Below are 13306 nucleotides of genomic sequence, written 5' to 3'. Positions count from 1 at the left end.
CTGGCGGTTTTGGAGGGTAATTGGGGGACTGTTCCTGGCGGTTTTGGAGGGTAATTGGGGGACTGTTCCTGGTGGTTTGGGGGGGTAATTGGGAGACAGTCGGTAGTGGGGGGTGGTGGAGGTTTTGGATGAAATTTCAAAACAAGAGTAAAACGTTCACTCCGGCGGCAGCCAATGGGAACACAGGTGCCGACGCCATTCACAGAATGTGACCAATAGGGACAAGATGGGGCGGGTCGGAAACCGATGGACAGCCGCTCGATCCAATAGGAGCACAGTGAGGGCGGGACCAGGGCCAGAGGCCTGCCGGTTGGAAATGAAACCGCGGATTCGATTTAACTCGTTAATCCCGAGCGGAGAGAAACACCCGCCGTCACCGCATGCCACAGATGACGCTTTGCTTTCCGCTCCAAGTAAACAATTCGGTGAAAAGGCTGAAACCCGCCACCCTTTACCTCACGGAGCTTCACCATCTCGGCATCTCCGTTACCAAGGAGACCGCGGCGTCATCAGGCCACACCCACACCCGGCTATGCCCCTCCCCCTCCCCTCCCCCCAGGACACACAGCTCCCTCACCTTGACATATGTCCCCTCCCACACCCCAAACCACCTCATCGGGACATTCCGCCGCACCCCACCCCCCAACTAACTGGTACATATTCCTTCCAACCCCCGCCCACCGGAACAAAGACCCGAGCTAGCATTTCATTCCATATACTAACCAATCTCTGCCTCTTACAGCCCTTTTAAATATTTTTACTCTTACCTTAAAATTACGCCCTGTAGGTTTGAACCTCCCTACCGAGTGAAAGGTTGATATTCACCATATCTATACTCATGATTTTGCAAATCTCTCTTAAAAAAGGCCCCTCAGCCTCTTACATTCCAGGGAAAAAGCTCCCAGATCCTCGTTATAATTCAAGTCCTAGTAACATCCTTGTATATCTTTTCTGCACCCTTTCCAATTTAAGAACACCCTTACTCGAGCAGGGCGACCAGGACTATCCTCACCCCTTTTTCCAGCGTTGTATCTTCAGTCACTGGGAGAGATCAACAGTTACTGGGAAAGGTAGGAAGGTGGAAGTGAGGAGTATCAGATTATCACAAGACTATTGAGTAACTAACAGGTTCTATAGGCTGAGCAGCCTACTCCTGTTCCTATTTCTTATGGTCTACCTGATGGTGTTTCAAGTATTCACCTAAATACTGCTTAAATGTCTTGAAGATAAAGGCCCCAAAAAGCCCTAAATATTCCTCACCATTCAAAAGTTTGCAATGTAACATCGACACAGTATTAGAAGAACTACACTTTCCAAGAGTAAGCAGCGCAGACAGAATCTTAAATTTTAAAAACAAAACAAAGCATTGCACATGCTGGAAATCCAAGACAAAAGCAGGAGTTGCTAATGAAAATCAGTCGGTCTGGCAGCAGTTAACATTTTGTGTCAAGTGACCCTTCCTCAGAAGAGAAAGTGAGGTCTGCAGATGCTGGAGATCAGAGCTGAAAATGTGTTGCTGGAAAAGCGCAGCAGGTCAGGCAGCATCCAGGGAACAGGAGAATCGACGTTTCGGGCATGAGTCCTTCTTCAGGAATGAGGAAAGTTTGTCCAGCAGGCTAAGATAAAAGGTAGGGAGGAGGGACTTGGGGGAGGGGCGTCAGAAATGTGATAGGTGGAAAGAGGTCAAGGTGAGGGTGATAGGTCAGACTGGGGTGGGGGCGGAGAGGGCGGGAAGAAGATCTCAGGTTAGGAAGGCGGTGCTGAATTCGATGGATTTGACTGAGACAAATGACTCAGTTATTAAATGACTTTGAGCTGTTGGAAAACAGCAGTGACAATGGAGTGAATAACACCGCAGTCTCAAATCACGTTCTGTGGGCATCTGCTGTATTATTTAATGACACTGATCAAAGGCAGGGATTTGCAGAATTGTCATGGGTTTTTATCTTTCAAAGTCAAACTTTCCAACGCCGCGGAAGACCTAAACATGGAGGAAATTGTCCTTTATCTCAGTGGTAGCACACTTTCCCTGAGACAGCGGTTAAGAGTTCAAGACCCACTTTAGTACCTGAGCACCTCACACATGTTGACATTTCTCGCTGCACTGTCAGGAGATGTAGAGGAGGCAGGGGCCTTGGCGGAAATGACGGCGGATGATGCGCTGTACATGGAGATTGGTGGGGTGGTAGGTGAGGACCAGTGGGGTTCTGTCCTGGTGGTGGTTGGAGGGGCGGGGCTCAAGGGCGGAGGAGCGGGAAGTGGAAGAGATGCTCAGAACCCAATGTTGAAACTTAACTTTGCTTTCTATCTATGGATGCTGCCAGACCTGTTGAGTTTCTTTACATGTTTATCCTTTGTTGGACTAGACCTTTTAAAATCATCATGGAATGTGGGTATCATTGACTGGGTCAGAATATATTGCCACCCTAGTTGCTCCTTGAGAAGGTGGTGATGAGCTGCCTTCTTGAACCATTACAATTGATTGGGTTTAGCGACACCTACAGTAGCTGCATTGGAAAACTCTACCAGTCATAACATACTTGCCAACAAATCAGCACTCTCCTTTCATAGAGTGCAAATGTTGGTATTATCCTTAAACTGGTGTTCTTGCAAATGATCCTGGAGAGTTCAAGATTAAAAACTTCAACAAAATAGTACCGAATTTCTGTACTACCAAACTATTGCTGAAATACTTCACTGATTGCAACACACTTTGGGCCATGCTGAGATTGTAAAAGGTGCCACAGATGCAACAAAAGTAGTGCAATTATATTTTACTGTAACATTCCATCCCTTATTTGATGAAAATATTACAAATGAAAGACAACATCACAGCCTACATTATAAATAAAATCTGGATACCTAGAATATTAAGTGCAGTTAGAATGAAAAGTTAAAAATATATTTGTATAGTTGTTGTGGTTCTGTTCGCCGAGCTGGAAATTTTTGTTGCAAACGTTTCGTCCCCTGTCTACGTGACATCCTCAGTGCTTGGGAGCCTCCTGTGAAGCACTTCTGTGGTGTTTCCTCCGGCATTTATAGTGGCCTGTCCGGTTCCGGTTGTCAGTTTCAGCTGTCCGCTGTAGTGGCCGGTATATTGGGTCCAGGTCGATGTGTTTGTTGATGGAGTTTGTGGATGAGTGCCATGCTTCTAGGAATTCCCTGGCTGTTCTTTGTTTGGCTTGCCCTATAATGGTAGTGTTGTCCCAGTCGAATTCATGTTGCTTGTCGTCTGCGTGTGTGGCTACTAAGGATACTAACCGGAAGCGGCAGGGACAGGTCACTATAAATGCCAGAAGAAACACCACAGAAGCGCTTCACAGAAGGCTCCCAAGCACTGAGGATGTCACCTAGACAGGGGACGAAACGTTTGCAACAATAATTTCCAGCTCGGCGAACAGAACCACAACAACGAGCACCCGAGCTACAAATCTTCACCCAAACTTTGAATATTTGTATAGTACACCACCCATAGGAAAGTTATAAATATACTATTACCAAAAAACGGCAAGTACTTTATGAGAGCGATCAAACTCCTGATTCTTTAAATAAATAAAATTGACAGCTACCATCATTGGACCAATTCGGTTTACTTCATCATGTAGATTATTCAAACAAACCCAAAGGAATCAAATAATACAACAATAATTCACCACAATGAACTTCTTTAGGATTGCAGTGCCTTACTGTTCAGGTCCATGGAATAATGGACTAATGCATGTTGTCACCAGAATTTCCATAATATGAAAGGGAAAATACTTAAAATACTCATACAATGTCTAAGTAAACTAGGCTATGTCTGGAGGAGCATTCTCAGAACAAACATTTTTATATATGCTGACACGTACTGAACCCCAGTTCTTCCCTCATTTGAAGTCTATAAGCGGGCAGCAAGTCTGATCTTCGGGTACAGTGTTTATAAAGTCACAAATGGGAGTACACCCTCAACTACTGAACTTCAACCATAATATATCATCAGGCTGAGCTTTACCGCATGTATAATGTTTGTTCAGTCTGTACATCACATGAGCAGATTTCATAAATGTTTGAAAAGAATACACAGCAGGCTCAGAAATGAATATACACAAATCTCAAACAAATACCAAGACGTTGGTAGGTCTAGGACAAGAAGAGCGCACACATCTGGGTTACTTATAAAAGTCCTTCCATTTCTTTCATGAATGATTCGTAGATATCGTCCTTTGTTTGGATAGAGACAGCAGGTGTGGTTTTTGGTACTGGCTTTATTGGAGCAACAATCTCTTCCTCTCCCTTCTTCACAGGTGCCTGACTCTTGCTTTCTCGTTTTACACGCAGCGCAGTGGGGACAAAGCGAGTGATCTCAGCCTTGGGGTTGGTGATTTGGGGCTTCGCACTGATGGTGGCAATTGCTTTCTTCTCGATGGTGGTCACAGTCTCATCCATTTTTGGACGCTGGATGAGACTTGGAGGAGCACTGAGGACACCAGGGTTTGGCACTGGCGCTGGGGGGAACAATCCTGGTGGCGCAGGTCCCAGTGGAGGGGCCATTGGTGGACGTATCATACCTGGTCGAGGAGGTGGGATACCTGGGGAGAAAGCCAATTTGTTAGATTTGGGCAACAAAGTTTCAGAAAATCATTAGAATCTCACTACCCTTCAAAGAACATTTAGAAGGTTCAACTGAACAGATGTATCTCACTTGTTCTCTTAATTAATATCATTTCAACAAACAAAAGATGCAAAAGGGTCATTCATGGAACTTTCAGTGAGATGCAATTATAACTAAAAATAAATTACACTAAAATGGACATAAGTTTGTGTTTAAAACTTTTAACTGAACTTCGTCCACTCCTTTAACCTATCTTTATCCTTTTGTAGCCTTATGTCCTCTTTGCAACTTAATTTTCTACCAACCTTATGTCATCAGCTAATATCACAATCATTCCTTCAGTCCTTTCATCAGTCATTTATATGAGTTGTAAACAGTTGAGGTCCCAGGACTGATCCCTGAGACACATCAATTGTTACATATTGCCAACCTAAAAAAGACCCATTTCTGCCTAATCTCTATGTCCTGTTAACCAGCCAACCTTCTATCCCATGTTAAAAAGCTACCCACTACACATGAACTTTAATTTTCTGCAATAGCCTATGTGGCACTTTATCAAATGCCTTCTGAAAATCCAAGTTTAACACATTCACTGGTTTCTCTTTATCTGGGGCGCATGTTACCTCCTGATGGAACTCCAATAGATTATTCCTCCTCACACAAAACCATGTCGACTCTGCCTGATTATGTTGAACGTTTCTGTTATATCTAAATAGCTAGCTTGACGCGAAGAGTTCATTTGGAGAGCTCTTGCTACATCTTTATGTGGGATAGGTTTACTCAGCAAAGTCTGTAGGCCCCAGAGGATTTAGGATCTTACTGGTCTTTGAGGCTAGTTTTCACGTAGAACGATGCCATTCCCAATCAGCACTATGTTTGTGTAATGGACCTGATCAGGTGTATTTTAGAACTCTGTGGGAAGCTAGGGAAGTGATTACTGGGCCCCTTGCTGAGATATTTGTATCATCGATAGTCACAGATGAGGTACCGGAAGACTGGAGGTTGGCTAACATGGTGCCACTTTTTAAGAATAGTAAGGACAAGCCAGGGAACTATATGTCAGTGAGCCTGACGTCGGTGATGGGCAAATTGTTGGAGGGAATCCCGAGAGACAGCATGTACATGTATTTGGAAAGGCAAGGAAAAATCAGGGATAGCCAACATGGCTTTGTGCATAGGAAATCATGTCTCACAAATGTGATTGAGTTTTTTGAAGTAGTAACTAAGAGGATTAACGAGGGCAGAGCGGTGGACATGATCTATATGGTCTTCAGTAAGGCATTCGACAAGGTTCCCTATGGGAGAGTGATTAGCAAGGTTAGATCTCATGGAATAGAGGGAGATACAGAACTGGCTCAAAGTTAGAAGACAGAGGGTGGTGGTAGAGGGTTGTTTTCAGACTGGAGGCCTGTGACCAATGGAGTGCCACAAGGATTGGTGCTGGGTCCACTACTTTTTGTCATTTATATAAAAATGACTTGGATGTGAACATAAGAGGTATAGTTAGTAAGTTTGTAGATGACATCAAAATTGGAGGTGTACTGGACAGCGAAGAAAGTTACCTCAGATTACAACGGGATCCTGATCAGATGAGTTAATGGGATGAGAAGTGGCAGATGGAGTTTAATTCAGATAAAGGCAAGGTGCTGCATTTTGGGAAAGCAAATCTGAGGAGGACTTATACACTTCATGGTCAGGTCCTAGGGAGTGTTGCTGAACAAAGAGACCTTGGAGTGCAGGTTCATAGCTCCTTGAAAATGGAGTCGCAGGTAGATAGGATAGTGAAAAAGGCATTTGGTATGCTTTCCTTTATTGGTCACAGTATTGAGTACAGGAGTTGGGAGATCATGTTGCAGCTGTACAGGACATTGGTTAGGCCACTGTTAAATTATTGCGTGAAATTCTGGTCTCCTTCCTATAGGAAGGATGTTGTGAAACTTTAAAGTGTTCAGAAAAGATTTACAAGGATGTTGCCAGTGTTGGAGGATTTGAGCTATAAAATCTTATCATTATCAAATTGTTGTTTGTGGGTGCTTGCTGCGTGCAAATATGATGCCGTGTTTCCTGTATGATAACAGCAAGTACACTTGAATATTTTCCCTTTTTGTCAATTTAACAATGTTTAAGGTGATTTGAGAATTTCTGAAGTTTTTTCAGGTTACTGAAAATTAGTACAGCTGTAGGAAAAATCTCTGCTTCTATATGGGATTCCCTAAATTCTATAGGAAGAAGCTGAATAGGCTAGGGCTGTTTTCCCTGGAGCGTCGGAGGCTGAGGAGTGACCTGATAGAGGTTTATAAAATCATGAGAGGCATGGATAGGATAAATAGACATTACAAGGATGTTGCCAGTGTTGGAGGATTTGAGCTATAGGAAGAAGCTGAATAGACTAGGGCTGTTTTCCCTGGAGCGTCGGAGGCTGAGGAGTGACCTGATAGAGGTTTATAAAATCATGAGAGGCATGGATAGGATAAATAGACAAAGTCACTTCCCTGGGGTGGGGGAGTCCAGAACGAGAGGGCAAAGGTTTAGGGTGAGAGGCAAAAGATATAAAAGAGACCTAAGGGGCAACTTTTTCCATGCAGAGGTAAGTGTATGGAATGAGCTGTCGGAGGAAGTAGTGGAGACTAGTACAATTGCAACATTTAAAAGGCATCTGGATGGGGAAGGGTTTGGAGGGATATGGGCAGGTAGGATATCTGGTCGGCATGAACAAGTTCGACCGAAGGGTCTGTTTCCGTGCTGTACATCTCTGAGTCTATGAACTATTTACATCCACAGATCATTTTATAGGTGCCTAGCTCTGTTTATCAAGCACAGTTAATCATCAGTCAGGGTGCTGTTTTGATGTACATCTGATAAACTGCAGGAGTCATCAAATCAGTGATTTTGTTAAGATTCCCCGAGGAGGGTTATTAAAATTGAAGTTTCAAAAAAATGAAATAAAATATGATCTTTGGAAAACAGCAGTAATTCCCAACATATTACAGCCCCTGCAAATTAAAAGAATTAATACTGTGAGTCTCCGTGCACTTTCAAAATTCTCAACGTATTTTACAAATTCCTGAAGCATCAGCTGTGGTATAATGTATACTACTGTCAACTCAGACTAAAGTCCACTCTCAGGTTTTGATACAAAAATCAAGATCACCAGCTCCAATACAGCACCGAGAGAATGCTGCCACTGTTGGAAATGTTGTCTCTCAGATGAGATAAGACATTAAAGCAAGGTCACATCTGCTAGCTTATGTTATGCTAAAGACCCCATAGCACTATCTCAAAGAAGTTTTCTAACCCTCAATTAACAAAAAAAAATCTTGTCATTATCAAATTGTTGTTTGTGGGTGCTTGCTGCGTGCAAATATGATGCCGTGTTTCCTGTATGATAACAGCAAGTACACTTGAATATTTTCCCTTTTTGTCAATTTAACAATGTTTAAGGTGATTTGAGAATTTCTGAAGTTTTTTCAGGTTACTGAAAATTAGTACAGCTGTAGGAAAAATCTCTGCTTCTATATGGGATTCCCTAAATTCTATAGAGGGTCATGGAAGAGGGACCTTGAAACAAATGCAGCAATCCACTATAAAACATTTCAGGCAGTCTCACTATGTCAACTGATTCATGCAGCCCCACCTACAGGTACACCCTTAGAGTACTGTCACTACAGGTTATACAAACAGAATCAATATCAGTTTAATATCTTACCTGGGGGTGCTGGTGGTGGTAATCTGGGAGGAGGTCCCCGTGGTGGTGGACCCGGAGGAAGGCCCGGTGGGGGTCCTGGTGGTGGGCCTGGAGGTCGCCCAGGAGGTGGCCCAGGAGGAAGCAATCGTGGAATTGGCCCTCTTATGCCAGGCAATCCTGGTGGTCGTATGAATGGAGGTGCACCTGTAATCAACGACAAACAATTACAATCAGACTGCACATAACTGATCACAGTAATAAATTCCTCCCTGTCAGAGGTATTATTTTGGACCTCCTTTTCAAAAAATATTCACAAAGTGTCAGTGTCCCATGACAATTCTGACACATTTTCAAAATTTCAAGTTTATTTCAAAGAAGACAAAATTAGAAAACAAATTCAGTTTCTGCATTTGTGGCAAAGCCTGAGAGTCCAAGTGATTTATTAATCCTGGAACAAATGCAAGTTTATTAGGGACAGGAAATTTTTCTATTAATATAATTTTGTGATAATTGAGTAAGGCAAGGGGCTTTATTTTAAGCACCTCTGGCAAGATGCAGTTCTTCATCATGTGCAATCAGTAATGCAAAGTACAAATCCCTCTACCCTGCTCCTAGAACAATCCCTAGCTTTAGAACTGCAATAAAAAATTCAACTTAGAACAAAAAAGTTTAAATACACTTGCTCATTTTGCCATCCAATTAGTTATCTCACCATTCAAATATTCGCATCTTAGTATCCCTTAGCCCACTGTAGAGAACTGATTCTCACCTACTTCTCTGAAAGACAGGACAAAATCTTTTTCTTCCTTTTTCAGCATCTCCATGGAGGGAATAACAAACTACTTTGAAAAGTTTTCCTTCAGCTACTCAAGGCCAAGTACTCTGCAAAATGTCCTAAACACATCGGTGGCAAGTATTTTCCGTCAAATTGAACAATTACTCAAATTCCACTAACAGGCGGCACAAAAATGGATGGTAAGATTGGCTGGCAGTAATCAGTATCTATACATGGGTCTCTTTCTGACTGGGAGGATGTGACAAGTGGATTCTCTGCGGTGACTCTGTGCTGGGGTCTCAGCTTTTTACAATTTATGCCAATGACTTAGATAAAGGGAGCAAAGGCATGATAGCTAAAGTTGTAAATCCCATAAGTATAAATAGGAACATAGGTAGTGAAAGAAACAAGGAGATTGCAGAAAGCTGTCAATAGATTGAGTGTATGGGCAAAAAACTGGCAGCTGGAAAATAATGTAGGTAAATGTGAAGTTGCTCATTTTGACAGAAATGTCAATAAACCAGAATATTACTTCAATAGAAATTTTCTAATGCACAAGTCACAAAAATGCTTTTTCAAGGTACAGCAAGGTAATTAAGACAACAAATAGAATTTATTAGAAGAATTGAACATAAAAGTAATGATGGTATGCATCAATTAGAAATGACCTTAGTGAGACCACATTTCATAGAGTTTGAAGTTTTGGTCTTTTTTTTGAAAGAAAGATGTAAATATATTGGACACATGTTCAGAAGAGGTTTACTAGATTGATATCTAGATTGACTGGTATGTCTTATGAGAAGAGGTTGGAAAGACTTGCTTTGTTGTCACTGCAGTTTACAAAAGAAGCTTAATTAAGTGTGACTTAAATGAAATGTGTAAAATAAAGTGGATCTAAACAGACATTTCTTCTTGAGGGTGAGTTCAGAGCTATCCAGCACTGCTCTACAGTTAGGGATTGCCATTTTATAGACTGAGAGGAAGAGAAATCTTTTCTCAGAAAAGTTGTACAGTTTTGGAACTCCCTGCCTCAGAAGGCAGTGGAAGCTGGGTCTCTGAATATTTTTAAGGCAATGGTAGATAGATTCATATTAGGCTAAGGAATTAAAAATTATTGGGGTTAGTTGGTATTCAAGAATTCAAAGCATAAATAGATCAGGCAACATCACAGTGAATACCAGAGCAAACTTGAGAGGCCAAATAGCCCACCTCTGCTTCCAAATTATATCTTTATACTAACCCTCTAAGTGTTTGTTTTCCAAATGACATTAATCATACTGTCACACTGGAGGAGCATCCATTGTGTTTGTTTTCTTACCTGGAGGTGGTCCTGGTGGTAAACCAGATGGTGGTCCTGGGGGTCTCAGTGGAGGTGCAGGAGGAGGACCGAGAGGTGGAGGCCCAGGCATTGGTGGGGCCTGCATTGGTGCCCGGGGGGGCATCGGAGTCGGTGGTGGAACCTGCGGCCCTTCTGGCCGTGGTTCCTCTCGTTGCCGCTTTTCTCGATTCTGCTCTTCAGCATCCATCTTTTCCTCTTCTGCAGCTGCCTCAGTATGTGCTTCCTCCTCCTCCTCCTCCTCTTCATCGGGGAAATCCTGACCTATTAGAAGGTACAGAATCAACTAAACTTCATATTCTGCACACACAACTTTGAAAAATACAAAACTGATGGATTTGCTACCAAAGAATCAAGAGTCTACACAGGCCCCCACTCAAGTTAACCACACATTCCTCTTATAGAGACAACATGGCTACTGGCGAGTCACTCATCATTACAGCAACACAGGAAAGAAAATTAAAACTCAGCATGCACCAGTGAAATATTAGTATAGAGAAGACAAACTGTCACCCCAAGGTCAATAATGCCACCTGGGCATTTTACCAAACATGCTGTCCTGGTGTATATTGTGAGTAGTTTTTCATGAGTGTAAAGTGCCATTACACTGAAATTACATTAGAGCTTCCTCTGTAATACTGGCAACATAAAATGCATTTTAAAAATAAATCTTTGGTGATTTAGCTGCTAAATTCACAGGAAGCATCTGGAAACGTAGGGACCCTGGGTCTTATATCAGCCACTTCAGAATGGGATCTGTAGGTATCTAGCTCAGGATAATTTGATACATCATTCAGTTCTTCTCATCGTAGACCCATACAACCATATTTTGTCCTGAAAAGACCAATTATCATCTCATTACAGTTACCCAATCCTGGAAAACCTTTGGCAGCAGGGATAATCGGACATTCCTCAGGTTTTGGTCGTGAGTGACAAATGGTTCACCATGGTGAGATTATCAGTTGGACTTTAAACTCACTTTCAGCAACATTCTCTCTCACAATTTCTAACAAGAGTTACTAGATATTGAACAGCAGCTGATTTTACACTTCCAGAATCTGGGGAACTGAGGCCATTTCTCAATTGTAATTTGTTAACTTCCATTTAAACCATGACAGACTTTAAATTTCCTAGTAAAATGGAAAATTACAGCACAGGAAGGGAAATTTAGCCTGTCACACATGACTCTGTTAGTTCTTCGAAAAAGCAGTCCTGTTCAGTCTCATGTCCTTGCTTGTTGTCCACAAACCTGTTAAATTCTTCACCTTCAATTAATGTCTGACTTACATTTGAAATTATTTGTGGAATTAACTCCAACATGCTTTCAGGCAAAGGTGTTTCAGATCTTTTGCCAATGACTTTAAATCTCTAGCCCCAGGACATAGACATACCTGACGTAACAATAGATAAGATAAAGGAAGACCATTCTATCTGCTTACAAGTTCCTGTTTACTTCTATTTGCAAATGTTCCTTTATAATTTTCCTGATTTGTAATGTCTAACAGTCCTGCCTTACATAAGTCAGCTAAAACAGCATATGCTGTGGATTAAGCTTAGGACCCCTCTGGGCTATATGGCTTAGCAACAACAATTGAAGAAAGGATAGGGAAGGTGATTCAGGAGATGAGTGACAGTAATAGGGTGGTTGTTATGGGGGACTTTAACTTTCCTGATATTGATTGGGAAAGCTATAGCTCAAGTTCGTTAGATGGGTCAGTGTTTGTTCAATGTGTGCAGGAGAGTTTCCTGACACAATATGTCGACAGGCCAACAAGAGGTGAGGCCATACTGGATTTGGTTCTGGGTAACGAACCAGGCCAGGTGTTAGAATTAAAGGTAGGTGAGCACTTTGGGGATAGTGACCATAATTCGGTGATTTTTACACTCGTGATGGAGAGGGATAAGTGTGTACTACAGGGCAAGAATTATAGCTGGGGTAAGGGAAATTATGATGCGGTGAGGCATGACTTAGGATGTGTGGCTTGGAAAAGTAGACTCCAAGGCAAGAGTGTAAATGATATGTGGAACTTGTTCAAGGGGCAACTAATGAGTGTCCTTGATTATTATGTACCTGTCAGGCAGGAAGGAAAGGGTCGTGCGAGGGAGCCGTGGTTTAATAAGGAATTGGAATCCCTTGTTAAATGGAAGAGGGCAGCCTATCTCAAGATGAGACGTGAAGGTACAATTGGGGCGATTGAGAGTTATAGGGTAGCCAGGAAGGACCTGAAGAGAGAGCTAAAAGCAGCAAGGAGGGGACATGAAAGGTCCTTAGTAGATAGGATTAGGGAAAACCCTAAGGCTTTCTATAGGTATGTTAGGAATAAAAGAATGACTAGGGTAGGAATAGGTCCAGTCAAGGATAGTAGGGGGAAGTTGCGTGTGGAGGCGGAAGAGATTGGGGAGACACTGAATGAATACTTTTCTTCAGTATTCACTCAGGAACAGGGCATTGTTGTCGATGAGAATACTGAGGCACAAATAAGTAGAATGGATGGCTTTGAGGTATGTAGAGAAGAGGTATTGGAAATCCTGGAAAAGGTGAAAATAGATAAGTCCCCTGGGCCTGATGGCATTTATCCTAGGATTCTCTGGGAAGCAAGGGAGGAGATTGCAGAGCCATTGGCCTTGATTTTTATGTCCTCTTTGTCTACAGGAGTAGTCCCAGAAGACTGGAGGATAGCAAATGTGGTTCCCTTGTTCAAAAAGGGGAGTAGGGATAGCCCTAGTAACTATAGGCCGGTGAGTCTCACTTCCGTTGTGGGCAAAGTCTTAGAGAGAATTGTAAGGGATAGGATTTATGCACATCTGGATAGGAATAATGTGATCAAGGATAGTCAGCATGGTTTTGTGAAGGGCAGGTCGTGCCTCACAAACCGTATTGAATTCTTTGAAAAGGTGACGAAGGAGGATGATGAGGGG

The 13306-nt window shown here is 42.5% G+C and overlaps 2 protein-coding genes and 1 long non-coding RNA gene across 5 annotated transcripts in view; 1 reads left to right on the top strand and 2 right to left on the bottom strand.

Annotated features, from left to right (window-relative positions):
* ccdc96 (coiled-coil domain containing 96) overlaps nucleotides 1-1006 on the bottom strand; it is a 25071-nt gene extending 24065 nt beyond the window's left edge. The window contains exon 1 of one of the 3 annotated variants that reach the window (XM_043679416.1): nucleotides 768-1006. Coding sequence is in view for 1 of the 3 variants with exons in the window: in XM_043679414.1 (XP_043535349.1) it covers nucleotides 456-473 (18 nt within the window). In the remaining 2 variants the exon portion in view is untranslated. Of the gene's footprint in view, nucleotides 1-455; nucleotides 525-767 lie in introns of those variants that run through there. The other 2 variants (XM_043679414.1, XM_043679415.1) reach the window with 2 other exon arrangements.
* LOC122542082 lies at nucleotides 998-11912 on the top strand. The gene is made up of 3 exons (XR_006309746.1): nucleotides 998-1070; nucleotides 9092-9251; nucleotides 11731-11912. It is a non-coding gene; the product is annotated as an uncharacterized LOC122542082 (long non-coding RNA).
* The window catches only part of LOC122542080 (WW domain-binding protein 11), a 22464-nt gene continuing 12729 nt past the window's right edge, over nucleotides 3572-13306 (bottom strand). The window contains exons 9-11 of the mRNA XM_043679412.1: nucleotides 10370-10651; nucleotides 8298-8480; nucleotides 3572-4568 (exon numbers count right to left, since the gene is read on the bottom strand). Of these exons, the coding sequence (XP_043535347.1) occupies nucleotides 4153-4568; nucleotides 8298-8480; nucleotides 10370-10651 (881 nt within the window). The 3' untranslated portion in view covers nucleotides 3572-4152. The remainder of the gene's footprint in view (nucleotides 4569-8297; nucleotides 8481-10369; nucleotides 10652-13306) is intronic.

This window comes from Chiloscyllium plagiosum, chromosome 39 (genome assembly GCF_004010195.1).
Source record: "Chiloscyllium plagiosum isolate BGI_BamShark_2017 chromosome 39, ASM401019v2, whole genome shotgun sequence".
NCBI lineage: Eukaryota > Metazoa > Chordata > Chondrichthyes > Orectolobiformes > Hemiscylliidae > Chiloscyllium > Chiloscyllium plagiosum.
Note: the sequence above shows the minus strand (reverse complement) of the source record. Positions and strands in the feature narration are given on the sequence as shown.